This window comes from Sinocyclocheilus anshuiensis, unplaced genomic scaffold, assembly GCF_001515605.1.
Source record: "Sinocyclocheilus anshuiensis isolate Anshui unplaced genomic scaffold, SAMN03320099.WGS_v1.1 scaffold670, whole genome shotgun sequence".
NCBI lineage: Eukaryota > Metazoa > Chordata > Actinopteri > Cypriniformes > Cyprinidae > Sinocyclocheilus > Sinocyclocheilus anshuiensis.
Genome location: NW_015546062.1, coordinates 139,469 through 158,225, shown reverse-complemented (window position 1 = coordinate 158,225; position 18,757 = coordinate 139,469). Strand labels below are relative to the sequence as shown.

Here is an 18,757-nt window from a genome sequence, read left to right as displayed (position 1 = left end):
CCATCTCATGAACACTTGACAATAATTGTGGAACACACAACACTATTTTATAGTGTAGTATATAAGTGCACTTATATACTTATTTATCTAACACACATACTTTTCGAATTTGCACATAATATACCTGTACATACAAAACTGTCTATTGTAATATATCTGTACATACAATTGTCAATCTGTATACTGTTATTCCCTATTTACTTTACTATTTACTATTTTTATTATCTGTGTTTTTGTTCTGTCACTGTGATTCTGTTGCACTGTGGAAGCTTCTGTCACAAAAACAAATTCCTCGTATGTGTAAACATACCTGGCAATAAAGCTCATTCTGATTCTGATTCTGATATAGGATATGTTGATATAAATATGTCCCACAACTGGTAAAAAAAAAAACTGCAGTGATAATGGACATTTCACAGATAAAACATTCTCATTTTACCTGTACATTGTCTTTAACTGTGTTGCATTATAGTTGCATTTTCAACTTCAAGGGTCTCTGATGGTAATGAAATAAGTGCTTAAAAACAGTAAAGTGTTCCATGCTGTCAATATAAATGTGTTTCTGTAGGATTTAGACTTACATCAGACACTCAATTAAACAAACGTTTAACAGCGGACTGAATTAATCAACTTTCTACTCTCTGACAGAATAAAATATCTCCATATCCGTTGAAGACCGCTGTGAGGGTTATTACATGTACAAATGTTTAACAAGCTGTTAAATTATTTTTTGAACTCCGCAGACCCCTGTATTATCTGAACAAAACTGCTATTATGGGATGGACAATACAGAAAGAACATGTCATCATTCATCATCCAATTGAAATAAATACTCTCTACATACTGTAATAAACAGTGTGTACTACATACAGAAATATGACTGCTGAATGTAAAAACTAAGCACACCCAAAATTACATTGAATATAGAGAAATGTTCAGATGCAAACCATGGGTGAGAAGATGGACAGCTGTCGAAAACATGTTTCCCGCTGGAAACTTGCTGTCAAGGTCACAAAGCCTAAAATATACATATTCAGACAGGTCTTTTGGAGCTGATTGGTCAATGGCGGAGCACTTGGGCGTGGATACATAGGCTGACAGTTCCATAAATACTGCGAGTGAGGAGCGAGACCTTAATGGAACAGGTTCAATCAGCAGTCATGAGGTCTTTGATGTTCCTGGTGCTCCTTGGAGCCGCCTGTGAGTGCTCTCCATTCATTGATTCACTGCAGTTATGACTTTCACTCATTTTGCAGATAATTATAGTCAATATACTGACGATACTCTCTCATTTGTGTAGTTGCTCTGGATGATGACAAGATTGTTGGTGGATATGAGTGCACACCCTATTCCCAGCCCTGGCAGGTGTCTCTGAACTCTGGCTACCACTTCTGCAGTGGCTCTCTGGTCAGCGAGTACTGGGTTGTGTCTGCTGCTCACTGCTACATGTCGTAAGTGATGTATTCATAAAGTAGTTCATGTATCAGTCCATTGGTTTCTTCAGTTCTGAATAATATTAGACTTTGTCTTTCAGACGTGTGGAGGTCCGTTTGGGCGAGCACAACATCGTAGTAAATGAGGGATCTGAGCAGTTCATCTCATCTGAGAAGGTCATCCCCCACCCCGACTTTGACTCCTGGATCCTTGACAGTGACATCATGCTGATCAAGCTTAGCAAGCCCGCTACCCTCAATCAGTACGTGCAGACTGTGGCCCTGCCCAATGGCTGTGCCGCCGATGGCACTATGTGCAGTGTTACTGGCTGGGGAAACACCATGAGTTCCAGTGAGTGTCAGGATTCTTGATGTCACTTCCTTCACACTTCATGTTCATAGCACTTCAGTTCACTCCATCTCTGTTGCTCTTGCTTTCAATTCTTTGTAGCTGCTGATCCCAACAAGCTTCAGTGTCTGGAGATCCCCATCCTGTCCGACAGCGACTGTAACAACTCCTACCCTGGTATGATCACCGATACCATGTTCTGTGCTGGATACCTGGAGGGAGGAAAGGACTCTTGCCAGGTAGAGGATGACAAGATGTACCGTTGTTGCACAAATATCAATAGTATCTGAATAATAACCAGTTGTTATGTTTGTCTTCTTCAGGGTGACTCTGGTGGCCCTGTGGTGTGCAATGGTGAGCTGCAGGGTATTGTGTCCTGGGGTTATGGCTGTGCTGAGAAGGATCATCCTGGTGTCTATGGCAAGGTAATATAGCTGTTGTTGTTTAATAATTGTTGCAAAGCAATATGTTTAGTTTAATATGAAGCACTTATATGATTTTTATGAATTCTCTTTTCTTCAAGGTCTGCATGTTCAGCCAATGGATCGCCGACACCATGAGTAACAACTAAAGCTGATACAAAATCACATACAGCCTCCAAATCTGCAATCCATCAGTTTTTCTTTGTTCTGGAGATTAAAAACCTGTGAAAATAAAAGCATTTAAAATACTCTGCTTTCTCCAAGTGCTTCATTTATATTGTTTTAACAAACACTGTACTTTAATGGGCCTACGTTTAAATGAATCATGCTTGTAGCAAAACTTATTACAAAAGTAACACACAACAAAGTGCCTATATTATGTTAGCAATTCAGCAGAAGGCTAAATATACAAGTTGATTCTAATATTTTTAATAATAAATATAATTAATTCAAAATAAATGTATTAATAAATGCAATAAATATAAATCATGTAGATACCGTTATTTCAACAAATAGACTGGAAAAATAATTTCTAGGAATTTCAGAGAAAGTAATGTTCAAGACAAGCAAGATGATGATTGTTAGCACTGACATAAATTGTCGATTGTCTTCATAAAACAGCTTCAACATGTTTCTGTAACAACTGTATCAAAACTATTCATTAAATTATTTATGAGGTTTAATCTGAATAACAGCTAAAGAAAGAGATGCTGTCTTGAGATTTAACATGTTGTTTACAAATGCAATATAGTCTATAGTCTGATGATATGTTGTGTGACTAAAATTATTAGTAGCCTAACGTTACACATAATAAGGCTTCATATAGGCTAATAACACACACTCACATTAGACTCTATGATTTACTGAGACCTTTGTCCACTTCCAGTTCCAGTCTACTTGCAGTATTGTATCCAACTTGATTATAGCCTAACTCATGGCTACAGTGTCCCAGTAGTGCACAACACAACGGAAACAAGCTACAACACAATGCATAGGACTAATTTTGCTGTGTTGTGCTAATTTTGTTGTGTTGCGGCTTGTTTCCATTATTGAGCTAATTTCATTGTGTTGTGGCTTGTTTCCATTGTGGTGTGCTAATTTCATTGTTTGCGGCTTGTTTCCAGTGTGTTGTGATAATTTTGTTGTGTTGCGGCTGGTTTCAGTTGTGTTGTGCAGCAGTACTGGGTCACCGCTATGGCACATACAACAGCAGGCTAAACATTTTCTGAATAAATGACAATAAAATGTAATTATTCCGGATGTACTTAAAATATGATTAATAAAACTACTTTTAGGAGGTCAAACAAACATCAGCATGACCATGTAACCGCTTTTGACATTACTTGTAATCGGAACCTTACTCAAGTCTTGTTTTTCATTCCGGACTCCTGAGACCGACGCACCATCACACATGCACTTCTGTGCTTCAGCTGTCACCTGAACGTATAGCCTGATACTCTGGATGAAATAAATGCTTCTGTTGTTCTCCAGTGTTTGTAATCGCTGATCACAGAAGTGCTCGACTGAGTTTTATTCATCCCCCCAGTATCTTTAACGTTGTGTAAGAGAGGGGTTTTATTTTCTGGAGGAGTGTCCTTCACCGCTTCTCGTAATGCGGCTCACTCTGCGGGCGTTGATTTCTCATGGCCGGGTGGCCCGTAGGATAGGACTCGGACCTGAGTCCAGAATCAACATACTTCGGAACATACTCACAGGTCTGGTTCGACACGAGAGAATAGAGACAACAAGAGCCAGAGCCGACGAGGTTCGCTTCTACGCGGAAAAGGCAAGTAACGTACAAAACCCCGCTTCCAGTTTAAGTTTCAGTATAATTCTGATACCTAAACTGTTACTCTGCTGCTCAGTCTGCCATGACATGTGCTACATTTCTTTTCCATTAGAATTCATTATGATTGTATGTAAATATTCTTGGGATTTAAGACAGAACTATATAATATTGATAGGAAATATTTTTTGAAATATTGAGGTTACGTTAAAATTGGCTAAAATGGTAGAAATCGGGTAAATGTGACATTTTAAAATTTTAGGAAAAGCAGTTAGAAATGCAGTTATAAGTTAAGTTTAAACCCTAATGTACTCTTTAAAACTAGAATGCTTGTCTTGTTTATGTTTTGACTTTCTGTTTTATTTTTAGTTGATTGATTATGCTAAAAAGGGAGATACTAATGAAAAGTCAATGAAAATGGCTGATTTCTGGCTCACGGTAAGATATAAATCCTTGTTCACTCTAGAATTTTATGTGTGTGTGTGTATGTGTGTGTGTGTGTGTAAAACTGTTACTCTGCTGCTCAGTCTGCCATGACATGTGCTACATTTCTTTTCCATTAGAATTCATTATGATTGTATGTAAATATTCTTGGGATTTAAGACAGAACTATATAATATTGATAGGAAATATTTTTTGAAATATTGAGGTTACGTTAAAATTGGCTAAAATGGTAGAAATCGGGTAAATGTGACATTTTAAAATTTTAGGAAAAGCAGTTAGAAATGCAGTTATAAGTTAAGTTTAAACCCTAATGTACTCTTTAAAACTAGAATGCTTGTCTTGTTTATGTTTTGACTTTCTGTTTTATTTTTAGTTGATTGATTATGCTAAAAAGGGAGATACTAATGAAAAGTCAATGAAAATGGCTGATTTCTGGCTCACGGTAAGATATAAATCCTTGTTCACTCTAGAATTTTATGTGTGTGTGTGTATGTGTGTGTGTGTGTGTATATATATATATATATATGTATGTATATATGTATGTGTGTGTATATGTCTCATTTATAACATTGACATTTTATATTTCTCCATTCAGGAAAAAGATTTGATCCCCAAACTTTTTAAAGTTCTGGCGGTAAGATTTGAGAATCAGAGGGATGGATGTACACGCATGGCCCGCATTCCTAACCGGGAGAATCTGGACCGCGCGTCTATGGCTGTACTGGAGTATAAAGGCAACCCTTTCCCGCCGCTGTTCCCCATGAAACGTGTCAGTGAACTGAACTTGTTAAACCAACTTCTGAAAGCATACAGAGAAGAAAAAGCTCAAATGGTGTCTGAGAAAAAGGACTTGTGACCTTTAAACACTGTATTACTACATTATATTTCATGTAATAAACCAGTATACATTTCATTAACATCTCATTAAAATTTGCTCTCAGTGTTGTGTATGGTTGGTTGATGCTTAACATATCCATGACTTTTTAATTCATATATTCAACATTTGTATGACTGAATGAGATGTCCTGTAACTGGTCACAAACATTCTTTTTATTTACTGTTTTGTCTTCACTACATTTCAAATGGTCCTAAAGAATGGTAAGTGAATTTCTGAAAATACAAATATTCCATATCACATATAATGAGGTTGTTATATATCATTCTGGACACATTACAAAAGATTTTAAAATAATTGTGTATAGTATGTTACACAGCAGAACATTAGAACAGAATGTAAAACTACATCGTTTTTAAATGACAATGATTTGTTCAGCAGTTGGTTGTACTTCAGAGTTCTAGGATTACAATTACTGTAGCTACCTTAATTGCTTATCAAACTGCAAAATGAAACACAAGCAAGCCATTGTTGTAAAACAGACCATTTTAATTTGGCAAAAGGGTATGCACTGCCAAGTCATTTGACACTATTATAATGCATTCAGTATGAACAGTGCAACAGAAATGTGCTTAACTGAATCTTTCTGTGCTCCCCAATGTGATGTGCTAATATATCTATCATACATTCAAAAAGTGTGCTCTCTCGTCTCTGCTAGGTGTGCACACTCACTGAAAAATCATGTCAAAGCCTTTTAAAATCACCTTTTCTGATGACTTCCAGACAGAACAAGTTCAGTGTTTATTAAAGAAATGGCTTAAGGCCCAAGCACATCCATTAATACAAAAAATCAAACCACGGGAACCTAGATTTAATGATTCTTCAAGTATGGTTCTTCTCTTAAAAAAATTAAATATAAATGTGTCATTATTATGTACATAACTAATAGGATTATATGTAAAGCAGGTCAATTTCAGATGGAGATTATATAGGATATGTTGATATATAACATAAATACGACCCACAACTGGTTATTTGTTAAATAAAAAAATAACAACAGCAGTGATAAAGGACATTTTACCTCTACATTTGTCTTTCACTGTATTGCATTATGGTTGCATTTTCACGGGTCTCTGATGGTAATGAAATAAGTGTTTCAAAACAGTAAAGTGCTCCATGCTGTCAATACAAAGTGTTTCTGTAGGAGTAGAGCTATATTTTCATTAGACACAAACAAACCTTAAGATAACCCCAGCGGACTGAATTAATTTACTTTCTACTCACTGACAGAATAAATGATCTCCATATCCGCCGAAGACCGCTGTGAGGGTTATTAAATGTACAAATGCGTAACGAAGTTTGCAGAAATTGAATCTGAACTCAGAACTGTTCAAATAGTTTTTGAACTCTACACACCCCTGCACAGAACTGACAATATAGAAAGACTGAGATGAATTAGTCACCATTCATCATCTGCTTGCGATAAATATTCTAAAAATAAAAATAAGTGTGTACTGCATACAAAATTAAGACCACTAGTTGTGAAAACTAGGCACACCCAAAATTACATTGAATATATCAGAATGTAGACAAAGCACAAACATGCATGGTTTACAAATACTGCCTAGTTGTTCCACAGTTAACTTGCCATTGCAGTTTAATATCAGTTTGCAAAGTCTCTAGCTGTATTCGCTTTTATTCAATGTGAATAAAAATATATAAACGCTAAATTATCTCAACTTTACAGACAAAATGTGTACATAAATTCTCAAAACGTTAAAAAATTTAGCAAGGGAAATGAATACTTGGTTCTGTTGCATCCAAATGGCATGGAAATACAAATATTAGCGGCACCACTTGAAACTAATGAAGCATAAAAACTGTCAAGAGCTCACTGTACTGTTACTGTACACACTGCTATCCTACTGTCACATTAAGCCTGAAATATCTATACTCTAGATTGACCATTGTCTCCTGTCACTATTGCACTGCCTGTATATTATCTCTCTCCAGTGACTCTCTGTCATCTCACTGAAATATTTATTGCTTCTTATTTTTTAGGGGCTGTGTGAGCAGGTTATGCCCCACTCTCTCTTGACGTTCTACGGCTTGCGTTTCTCTTTACAAATTCAAAGATATGGATGTTTGGTAACTTTTTTGAAAGTGGCTTTGCTTTTTCACGCTTGCCTTAACCTAATCTATTGAAATATTGAACTCTTTTCCACCTCATAGATGTTTGAAAGTAGTTTCCGCATGGCCTGTTCCTCTATGGCCCACTCTAAGCATTGGAGCCCATCCCCGCGGCCCCTTGCATACTAAAATACTCGGTGAAGTGGGACGTTAATCTAGGAGGAGGGGGAGAGTGTGCGGAGCTGCGTGGTGGTATGGGAGGAGGAAGAGGGGAGAATGTAGACGACAGATCCGCTGTTGTGGTGATGATCTTGTGTTTGCTGTTCCTTGGCACTTCCTGTCCCTTCCGAGCCACTGTCTCGTCTATCGTCTTCACAGGGTCCTCAATAGGGAAACATAACATGGATTATATGAAATAACACTATATGAAAGTACACTCTTAAATGAACTGTTCACCCAAAAATGAACATTTGCTGAAAATGTACTCACCCTCAGGTCATCCGGTTTGTTTCTTCATCGTAACTGATTTGGAGAAATGTAGCATTACATCACTTGCTCACCAATGAATCCTCTGCAGTGAATGGGTGCCATCAAAATAAGACTCTAAACAGCTGATAAAATCACCACAAACTCCAGTCCAACAAGCACACAGAACAGTTGCGTGTTTGTAGTAAATCCATTATTAAAACATTTTAAATTTAAACCATTGCCTCTGGCCAAAAAAAAGTTAAAAAAGACCATCCCGTTATCCTTTCACATCACATGTTTAGTTTTGGACAGTTTTCACTTGTAAATGGTACTTGATCTGTGCATATTTCTCTCTTGATTCAGATGAGACAACCATGTTATTGATAGAGCATTTTGGACTTTAGCCAATTTTGGTATTTTAGTCAGAAGCAGTGGTTTGAAATTAAAAATGTCCTAAAGATTGGTTTGTTTATTGCAAAAATGCACCATTAATTGGTGGACTGGAGTTTACTGGATTACTTGTGGATTATTGTGGCGTTTTTATCAGCTTTGTGAACTCTCATTCTGACGGCACCCATTTACTGCAGAGGATCCAGTGGTGAGCAAGTGATGTAATGTACATTTTGAATTTGTACATTTCTCCAAATCCATTCCAATGAAGCAATAAACTCATCCAAATGTTCATTTGTGGGTGAACTATCCCTTAAAAATAAAGGTTCTTTATTGGCATCTACGTTTCATGAAGAACCTTTAACATCCGTGGAAACTTTACATTGCACAGGTTTTTTATAGTGGAAATAGTTTCTTTAGATTTGTTTTTAAATGTTCAACACAATCAGGAAAAATGGTTCTTTTAACCAAAAAAAATGGTTCTTTAATGCTAAAAACCTTTTGGAACCTTTATTCAAAAAGCTGTTCATCAAAATAAGTTCACTTACAGTGGTGTGAAAAAGTGTTGGCCCCCTTCCTGATTTCTTTTTTTTTTGCATGTTTGTCACACTTTAATGTTTCAGATCATCAAACAAATTTAAATATTAGTAAAAGATAACACAAGTGAACACAACATGCAGTTTTTAAATTAAGGTTTTTATTATTAAGGGAAAACAAAATCCAAAACTACATGGCCCTGTGTGAAAAAGTGTTTGCCCCCTAAACCTAATAACTGGTTGGGCCACCCTTAGCAGCAACAACTGCAATCAAGCGTTTGCGATAACTTGCAATGAGTCTGTTACAGCGCTGTGGAGGAATTTTGGTCCACTCATCTATGCAGAATTGTTGTAATTCAGCCACATTGGAGGGTTTTCGAGCATGAACCGCCTTTTTAAGGTCATGTCACAGCATCTCAATAGAATTCAGGTCAGGACTTTGACTAGGCCACTCCAAAGTCTTCATTTTGTTTTTCTTCAGCCATTTAGAGGTGGACTTGCTGGTATGTTTTGGATCCTGCTGCAGAACCCAAGTTCGCTTCAGCTTGAGGTCACGAATTCATTTAAAAACTGCATGTTGTGTTTACTTGTGTTATCTTTGACTAATATTTAAATTTGTTTGATGATCTGAAACATTAAAGTGTGACAAACATGCAAAAAAGTAAGAAATCAGGAAGGGGGCCAACACTTTTTCACACCACTGTATATTCAAATCGGTTTCCTTCCTATTACAACATCTAATACTCACTGAGTGGATGGAGAAGAGCTCTGTGAAGTTTGGCTGAGAGTCTCCCAGGAAGGAGCTATTCCCATAGGCATGATGAGGGAAGCTTTCTGCCCCCATGCCTTTAGGACTGGAGAGAAGGATTCCTATCTGTGACGTGCGCACGTGGTAAGGAAAGTTCTTATTGGCTGCTGACGGACGTGTGATGGCCTAGAATGACAGGATTAGTCATGCAGGGTGTTTCATCATATTATTAGCCTAAATAAATGAAGTAACAATAAACAACAGCAACAAAAAAAAATCATACCAGGAAGACGATATGAGCATAGAGATGGATGCCGAGTTGGATGCCGTTCACAATCTTTTCCCTGGCCCAGCGAGAGATGCCAAAGTTGGCAATCAGAGCCATGACTGGCACAGCAAAAAACCTATGGGTGAAAAAGTAATGGATGAAAAGAAGAACATAAGCTTTATACTGTCAATCTTCTTTACAGATTTACAAAGGCTGTGGAGAGCTTTGAGTCAAAGTAGAGACAAACAGTTTCAGTCTAGTCTCATAAAAAGACTTATGTGAAAAGTTAAGTTTAAAAATTGTTTTACTTTGAGTTCACATTTCCAATGATTCAAACCCATGCCATTGATATTAGGAGTGTCACCCTCAGACACCTTACGTGAGGTGTTGAACAAAAATTCTAACCTGGAAAAGTTCTTGCCAAAGCTAAATATTGTACTTTGAATACATTTGACTATTTTGTATGATGAAAACATATTGTACAGTAAGTGGTGTTTACAGCACTATTAAAGTAGCGTCACATCTTTTGTTTCCATATTGTGATGTATCCAAGTGAAACCGATTATCGAAAAAGAAAAAATGTAGGACAGGGAATCCATTTTATTCTTTGGTTGCTGTTTCGATTATAAGCGAGAGATGGGGTTTAAGTATAAGTCCGGCATACATCACAGAAAGATTGACTTGACAACATTTTGAATTAAAACAGTACCAAAAAATAAATGAATGAATAAACTTAAACATGCACAGATTAGTCAGTAAAATAAATAACACACATTTAGAATACATATATTTTTTATTTCATGCTGAATGAAATGGGAGTAAAAGTGCTTTTACCGCCAGTTGATGCATGTTTGTAACAATTTATGTTTCTTCTTGCACATTCATGTTTATTCATCAAATGAATTAAAGCAATGGAAAAATAAAATAATATAAGCTTCTGGTTTTGTATTACAGCAAAACTCACCACAGAGTGTACGCAGTGAAGAAGGGGATGTAGAAAGGTTGTTTTTCAGGGTAGTGTTTGAGGGACACCAGCACAGCGTAGCAGAACCATACGTAGGCAAGCAGCTGCAGACCCATTAGACCGTACCCTGCAGGGCTGTCATAAGCATACAGCACCTCGCCTGGATCAAAGAACTACAAACACACAGGCAATGGGAGTGGGAACAGAGAAATCCCCGCCCTTGGCAACCCATCTGTATGACTGATGGTTTTAAACCCGACCATGGCACAATCTGTTAGGCTGCATAAGTGGAAAATGGCGGAACATTCCTTAAATCCAAACATCTAAAGCTGCATTAGAGCAAGGGTGACATTGACACAAGATGCAACAGGAGCTCTTCAATGATACTGCAAGAGCTTATCTGGGTCTTTCTCTCTCTCTATCTATCTGTTTATCTGCCGGGTTCCATTACAGCACACTACAGCAGCACGACATGCTCAAGTAACTTCATCTCGCAGCCTTACATTATGTATAGAGTGGAGTAGCTCTCGGGTGCAGCATGAGAAACTGCAGCTGATAGTGCTCAAAGATGAGGAGTCCTCAGACTTTTTACGCATTAGGTAATTAATAGACATTTGAAGACATTTCTGGTATGTGGTTATCTATGGTATATTATTTGCCTGCATCCATCATTTCAGCTGAAGTAATTGTAGCAAATTATATTCAAAATATTTCTTAAAACTAAATTACAATATAACAGTTAAGACCTTTTTGTATAATTTATGTATAATACATTATAACGGGTTAAAAATTGGTACAATGCATTATAATTATTCATAATGTGAGTTGTAATATATAATATCTTGTCGTAAATAATTAGAACCGAATTTAAAATGCATAGTGTAACAATGAATTGATAAGTGTTATAATGTATTACCTGTTTACATTACATCTATTCATAAGATTGTACAATGCATTATAAGGTGCATTACAAGGCATAATTAATGCATTAAAACTACATTTATAATGCATTATACATAAAGGTTTACAGTACAGTAAAGTGTTACCTTTTATTTCAATAAATGAACAAAAGGATAAATTATATTGTGTTAATTAAATTTTCAGTGTATATTGCCTACAAAACCATCAGAAATACACAAAATTTAGGGTCTGTAAGATGTTTCTTGAATTTTTATGCTCATTTATTTAAACAAAAATAAAGTAAAACATTTTTTATTATTATAACTGTTTTCTATTTTAATTCATTTTAAAAAGTAATTTATTCCTGTGATGGCAAAGCTGAATTTTTAGCAGTTATTACTACAGTCACATGATCCCCTTCTGAAATCATTCTAATATGCTGATTTAATGCTCAAGAAACATTTCTTACTTTTACCAATGTTGAAAACAGTTGTGCTGCTTAATTTTTTTGTGAAAACTGTGATACTTTTTTTTCAGGATTCTTTGATAAATATAAAGTAAAAAGCAAAAAACAAAACAGCATTTATCTGAAATAAAAAACAGAAAAAGTATTTCTTTCAAAAGATTATTTAAAAAAGCATTTCTTTCAAAAAAAAAAAAAAAAACCTTATTGGCCTCAAACTCTTGAACAGTAGTGAATGTTATGAATATTCAGCTTATTGTCAGCCTAAAAGGAAAAGTTTAAGTCAATCAGATCTTACCTCTGCTTCATATATGAAGAGGATGATGTACGTGATGGTGTATACTGTCATATAAATGGATAGTTTCACAGAGCCACTGTGACTTATTCTTGCCCTGGAAATCAAAAAAGAGAGAAACATTATCGCTACGTCATCTTCTTTGAAAACATTGGTCAAAAGATATGTAGGATCACCTGCAAACCTAAAAAAAACATCAGCACTAAAAGTAAGTTCATTCTTGAATTCAGCACATACTCAAATTTGGATACAGATTTGTCTTGACATCTGGGTCACATCAGCATGATTAGCCTTGTAAGTCATTACCCACATTATGTGAGAAGTAAGGCCTCCTACCTGGTGACTGTGAATCCCTTGCCCAGGAGAATCAGCATGAGCAAGAAAATCAGGAAGCTCACAGAAAAGAGTAATTTCCCTGGTGAGAGGAAGAGAGCCGCAGAGAGTTACACAGGTGACCACAAGTAGGTTACGAATCAGGTCAGCATTTAAGAATGAATCCAGTCACAAGCACACTAATGTGTAATGCTAAAACCGAGTATGTTTAGATGCTGCATTGTAATACCGTTTAGCACAATATTATAATACAATATTTTTTGTTTCATCAAATATTTTTACAAAACCCTTTTCTTTAAAAAAGAGGAAGACGTGTACATTGAAATGAAATGTTAGGTAACTTGTCTATAGAAAAAGATTGGATTGGAGAATAAAAATAATATTACATGTCAATCATTTATTTGTATGCTAAGTAGCTAAGTAGTAGGATAAAATTCAAGATAATGTACAGTCAGCTGGTTATTACTAAAATAATATTTAAAAAAACCCTTCAGAATGATACAAGACCACCCAATCAGGGTTTATTTTCCGATAATGAGTATCTGACTCATTCATAAAGTGTTTTTCTTACCTAATATCTTGAGGCTGCCATTCCCAAAACCATCTCGGGCATAAAGGCCCCAGTAAATGCAAAAGAAAAGCAGGCTTAAGACTGAAAGAAAGGAATTAGAAAGTAAAGGATGCCAGAGATAAGAGAGAAGAGAGAGAGATAAGTCACAGTAGCAGCCATGAGAGCACAGAGGAAGAAGTTGAATGTGGGGAGGAGATAAGGATGAAAGAAAGAAGGGATGACAAGAGATATTGTTATGCATCCAGCGTCGCAAAGCCTAGTGTCATAAAAATGTGTGTGCTTGTGTTTATCTATATGAGTGTGTGCAGTGGCCTTTCTCACCCTCCACTCCAGCCGCAGTCATAAACATCTTATAGGTCGTATGGAGCAGCTGTCTTCCCTTTAAATTACCTTAAAGAATTACACAGAAGAAAAGGGATTGAGGAGAAATTAATAACTAATGCAGATAGACTAATAGTAACTGTAGGTCTGTTTATCTGGAGGAGATGGCTAAAAATATCTTTTAATTTAACACTGAATAATAAGACTTGCGAATTATGCACTGAGACCAACACATCTAAGGTCTTTTATACCTCCAGGACATGGAAACTCACAAGCAAAATAACAAGACAGTGTAAACACAGTGGCGAATATAACCAAGAACGTGATGTCTGTCTCCAGGATGCCTGAAACACATAAACAGAGCAAAACAAGAACAGTATTCAGTCATGATATAAGCATGATAAATGTCTTGAAAGAATTCTCATCATTTACTCTCTCATTCCAAACCAATGCTGTACAGCTTTCTAAGAATGTGAAATTTAGCAGAATGTTCACACTGTTCTTTTCCATATAGTATGACTTTAAATTACAGTAAATGGTTAGCAGGGGACAAAATATATAATTATTATTAGTATTATTATTTAATTCACATATTAAATAGAATAGTGAACATGGCAAAATTATTAGTAGAACAAAGACAAATCAATTTCTTTCTTTCTTTCCGTTTTGTTCACATTAAACATGGCACATAAAGACAATAACATGACAGATTTGCTGTCACAGATGACAAAAGTTATTGGTCTTGATCGTGATGTGCCAAAGTTGCATTCACATTTTACATATGAGATTTGAGAGCTGTGATGGAGAGGAATATTTTTTGTCAGCAATGAAGCTCTTATCTTTTTCTTACCCAAAGCTGTTGTATAACTTCAAAAGACTTGAGGTGCATCCCAATTTGCAAACTTATGCACTATTCTATGCCGTTTTGTAGTATAAATAGTGCGAGTAGTGTGTTTACACTGAAAATTCCAAAAAGAATAAGTGTATTTTTTAAATACCTGGATGATGCACTTAAATAAAAATAAAAAAAAGCATGGAATTCTGGACTCTCATGCACTCAACTGTCACAGCTTTAATTAGCGGAGGAGTTGGGGCTAGCAGACTCGGATTATAAATGACAAAACAACCTTATACAGTTCACACACTATATATAAGTATATAGTGTATAAGTGCATAATTTACAGTGTACAGTATTTGGTACACAGCTTTATAGATGAATATGGTGCAAAATTTGTATAGACTACTTGTAAGATGTTTCCGTTTTTTTGTCATTTTGGAGCTTGAAAACCCCGGGCCCTGGTCACCATTCACATTTTAGATGGTAAATTATACAGATTCGAAAAACATTGAGGGTGAGTATACGATTTTTATTGTATCATGATTTTCACAATAATATTAAGCAGTTTATTTAACAGTGATAATAATAAGAAATGTTTGAGCACCTAATCAGCATATTAGAAACTGCAATCAAAAGAATAAATTACATTTTAAAACATATTAAAGTTATTTTAAATTGCAATAATATTTCACAATATCACAGTTTTTACTGTATTTTATTTAAATAAACGTATCCTTGGTGAGCATAAAACACTTCTTTTAAAAACATTAAATTATTGTACTGACCCCACACTTTTGAAGGGTAGTATTATAATGGATACATTTTGCCATGCTTTCACATAATACAAAATAAATTCCTCCCACTTTCAGTCATGTCTCACCAAATTCATCTGCAGAGAAATGCTGGGTCCAGAAGGACTGTCCATTGGTTAATGTCATTTCATATTCCAGCTGCAGCCCATCTCCCTGTGTTGTATGGCGAAAGAGAAAAAGAGGGAATTCAGAGGAGAGAAACGCAGGAGGTGTAAAACAGAGAGAGAAAAAGTGAGTGGGGAGCTTCAGAGACCATACAAACACTGAGTGCACAAACAGATCTTTGGGCTATAAAAGACTTCAAAGCAGCACAGATTCTAGCTGTTGAGAGGATTTCGGCCCGGCTTAATAAAAGAGAAACACTTTGATTTCACTTGGCAGGAAAAACCCATTCCCTCTCCCGCACTCCAAAAAGGTGAGGTGCATGAAGCATGCCCTATCACCAAATCAATGTGGCCAGAGATGGAGAGGAAAGAGAGAGAGCGGGACAGAGATATAGAGCTGGAGAGGGACAGAGAAAAGGCCGTTAGATACAAACAGAATGAGCATGAAAGGCTGAAGTGAGTAATCAAGTGCCTGTAACAGAAGTTAGGAGATACAGAGGTATACGACTGGCCAATGAGAAAGGAAGTATGACAGAGAGGAAAAGAGAAATTGGCAGCCAGACGCAGAGAGGCTCCCTTAGGGACTGTGCTTTACTTCAGTCCAACAGGATTTAGCCCTGCGTCCATCAGTCTGCCTCCATCCATGAAACAACCCTTTACATTTTGCCCCCATTTATCTGGCTAAAACCTTTTCACATCATGTACCTCTCCAACACTACATGTGCATCACTTCAAGCAGCAACAACAAGACTCACTCACTGCCTCCTGAAGATGGCCCAGTGCAGAACTGAGCCTCTTCATCTTCAAAAAAATCCCTTTAATAACATTCCTTACAATCAGGTCAAACAAACACTTGCCATGTTTCCTACATGCTATATATGCAAACTTCAGTGTATTTTGGATTGTACAGTAAAGCCAGTAATAATAAAGAAGGAAGCTGTCGAAAAAGCATATATTTTAGATGTATCATACAATGTCTTTTTTAAGCAAATATTTTATTATCATAGGACGATGTAAACTTTTATCTACTGTATATATATCTATCCTTATCAGTTACAATGTCAAAATGATCTGTTTCTGTATTCATATAGAAATAAATGTGGGTGAAACTGGAAGTGCATCAAAATTTAACTCTAATCCGTTTAGCAAATATGCCTTGTATAATTCATAATATTATTATACTGTACTATTATAATATTTATTCGTATGTTAAATAAGCTATTATTGTTACATTTTCAGTTATTTTAATTTTAGATTAAGTTTTAGTAATTTTGTTATGTGTTTTTTTTTATATTTAGACTTAGATTGTTTTTGGTTTCATAACATTTTCATTGTTTATTAAAACTTACATATTTTTCATCAATTTTACATTTTCAATCAATGAAAACACTTTTTATTAGATTTAGTCAACAAATACCAACACTGCTCAGTATATTTAAAATATTACCATAAGCATTTTTAAATATAAATATGATACAGTATGATATTTTTAATCTTTGATTTTCTCAGAAGTTCACAGTAAAAGGAAACAGCAACACGGCCAGCTGATTTAAATTTCACACAGTTCTCATTTTCATTCACAAGATACAACTTTAATCATATGCTTCACAGACTAACCATTATGTTGTTTGATATGTTCATTAAAAATTTGTTTTACCCTTGTACTTCTGTATAATTTGGTACAATTAGTTATTCATTCTGTGGTTATTAATCATGCCTTTCTGAATACGGTAGTCTGCTTCAGGCACATTCCTAGTTCCTCGTATATTGTTTACTGTATCACCACTCACCCCACACTTGCTGAGCGCAATGTACCACCATCTCTCTCTGACAGAACGAAAACTTCGACCTCCTACACAACTCAGCATCTCTTCATTACCTTCGCCTTCCACCTGACAGAGGCAGACACAAAGACATAAGATTGTAAAGAGAAGCAACTCTTCATTGTGCAGTTGTTCATCGCTAATTCAACAGAGAATAGTTATAATTTATTGTTGATGTGTGTAATTTCGTTCCATCTTCTATCCCAGTTTAATATGCAGAGACAGGAGTGAGCCATTAATCATAATATGTAAATAGAGTGGCATGTTTAATTATGTTTGTTTGATTTAGCTCAACCAATGGCAGACAGGGGATGTGTTAGGGAAACCAGTTTGAAAACAATTATTTTTTGGCAGTGCCAGTGGTGCAGAACATCAGTTTAATACTGTAACCCATACTACTTCAAGCCTAAAGGACACACACACACCCAATCACACAAGACTATATATTAGTAGCTTTTTTCTTACCATACAGCCAGACCAGGTGTAGCGGGTGGTCAGGTTGATGACTTGGTTATTTTCAGGCCTCAATACTGACTCTTTCTGGTAGCAGTCCTGTAGAGCACATAAACCCTCCATTAACAAACATGCTCTCCATGGGATTTCAAACACCCTGTAACAATAACAAGAGCTGAAGTACTAAGTAGCAGATTAGTACTAGAGGAGTGTGATGAAGAGCAGGGGCTTCCTACAAGCACCTTTTCATAGAGTCCCGCAATGCAGATCCTGCCACGGGGAGGGAGAAAATGTGCTGGATTTAAATACGCACATACACTGACACTCGTGTCTTTTTGGAGACTGGATTTGGACTTTTAATCCACAGAGCACTGCTGACATTTTTCCTTTAATCCTCATACTTTCTACTGATGCGGAAAGCACGCATTCATGCTCGCGCTCTCTGTTTGTTCACACACACACACGCAGTCTGTCAGAACACTCAATATTTTCACACACAAACACAAAGTCTGACAGTGTGTGTCTCACCTTGTCCGGCCTCTTGTACACAGCTGGCCACTGAGAGCTTTCATCAAAGTAGAGCAAGATGTTCTGACAGCATCGGGACTTTCAGTGAAAAACAGTCATAGAGGGAGGAAGAGAAAGACAGGATAGATCAATAGATATATAGATAGAGAAAGGGGGAGAGATTAATAGAAACTTAAAAACTAAATCTAGAAACTTAAAAGATATATTGGATCTATATAGAAAATGACTGACAGAGAAAGACAAACGAAAGGCAGTCTGACAACATAATTTAATGGTCAAACTTTGTAGAACTTTTTTTTTTTTTTGTTACCCATAAATTTGGTATTTGTAATGAAAACAATTAAACCAAGTTAAGATTTTAGGCAAATATTATATTTATGTTGTGAAGGGATAATTATGATATTTATTTATTTATGATATTTATGTTGTGAGAGATGCAAAATATTATAATTCTAGTCGAATCATTTTCAATGATTATGTTCACGTAATCATGTAATAGATAATAATTGTTATATGCAATAATCATGAAATAGGCAATAATTG

At 36.0% G+C, this 18,757-nt stretch overlaps 3 protein-coding genes across 3 annotated transcripts in view; 2 read left to right on the top strand and 1 right to left on the bottom strand.

Annotated features, from left to right (window-relative positions):
- Positions 1-1,107: 1,107 nt before the first annotated feature.
- Positions 1,108-2,453, top strand: LOC107699485 (trypsin-2-like). Its single transcript, XM_016500740.1, has 6 exons — positions 1,108-1,200; positions 1,301-1,451; positions 1,535-1,785; positions 1,885-2,021; positions 2,106-2,207; positions 2,306-2,453. The coding sequence occupies exons 1-6, from the start codon at positions 1,137-1,139 to the stop codon at positions 2,351-2,353; spliced, it is 753 nt and encodes a 250-aa protein (XP_016356226.1). The 5' UTR covers positions 1,108-1,136; the 3' UTR covers positions 2,354-2,453.
- A 1,091-nt stretch (positions 2,454-3,544) lies between these two features.
- Positions 3,545-5,358, top strand: LOC107699486 (39S ribosomal protein L17, mitochondrial-like). Its single transcript, XM_016500741.1, has 3 exons — positions 3,545-3,990; positions 4,360-4,428; positions 5,030-5,358. The coding sequence occupies exons 1-3, from the start codon at positions 3,817-3,819 to the stop codon at positions 5,288-5,290; spliced, it is 504 nt and encodes a 167-aa protein (XP_016356227.1). The 5' UTR covers positions 3,545-3,816; the 3' UTR covers positions 5,291-5,358.
- Positions 5,359-6,445: 1,087 nt separating this feature from the next.
- The window catches only part of LOC107699445 (transmembrane protein 145-like), a 16,036-nt gene continuing 3,724 nt past the window's right edge, over positions 6,446-18,757 (bottom strand). Inside the window, exons 3-15 of the mRNA XM_016500703.1 lie at positions 18,215-18,292; positions 17,699-17,785; positions 17,201-17,302; positions 15,375-15,459; positions 13,929-14,000; positions 13,657-13,725; positions 13,336-13,416; positions 12,768-12,846; positions 12,435-12,528; positions 10,774-10,946; positions 9,825-9,945; positions 9,542-9,727; positions 6,446-7,781 (exon numbers count right to left, since the gene is read on the bottom strand). Of these exons, the coding sequence (XP_016356189.1) occupies positions 7,548-7,781; positions 9,542-9,727; positions 9,825-9,945; positions 10,774-10,946; positions 12,435-12,528; positions 12,768-12,846; positions 13,336-13,416; positions 13,657-13,725; positions 13,929-14,000; positions 15,375-15,459; positions 17,201-17,302; positions 17,699-17,785; positions 18,215-18,292 (1,461 nt within the window). The 3' untranslated portion in view covers positions 6,446-7,547. The remainder of the gene's footprint in view (positions 7,782-9,541; positions 9,728-9,824; positions 9,946-10,773; positions 10,947-12,434; positions 12,529-12,767; positions 12,847-13,335; positions 13,417-13,656; positions 13,726-13,928; positions 14,001-15,374; positions 15,460-17,200; positions 17,303-17,698; positions 17,786-18,214; positions 18,293-18,757) is intronic.

Coding starts and splice junctions, on each gene's coding strand:
- LOC107699486 (XM_016500741.1), top strand. CDS start 3,817: ATGCGGCTCACTCTGCGGGCGTTGATTTCTCATGGCCGGGTGGCCCGT. Junction 3,991..4,359: donor TTCGCTTCTACGCGGAAAAG/GCAAGTAACGTA, acceptor TTTTATTTTTAG/TTGATTGATTATGCTAAAAA. Junction 4,429..5,029: donor TGGCTGATTTCTGGCTCACG/GTAAGATATAAA, acceptor TTCTCCATTCAG/GAAAAAGATTTGATCCCCAA.
- LOC107699485 (XM_016500740.1), top strand. CDS start 1,137: ATGGAACAGGTTCAATCAGCAGTCATGAGGTCTTTGATGTTCCTGGTG. Junction 1,201..1,300: donor GGTGCTCCTTGGAGCCGCCT/GTGAGTGCTCTC, acceptor TCATTTGTGTAG/TTGCTCTGGATGATGACAAG. Junction 1,452..1,534: donor GCTGCTCACTGCTACATGTC/GTAAGTGATGTA, acceptor TTTGTCTTTCAG/ACGTGTGGAGGTCCGTTTGG.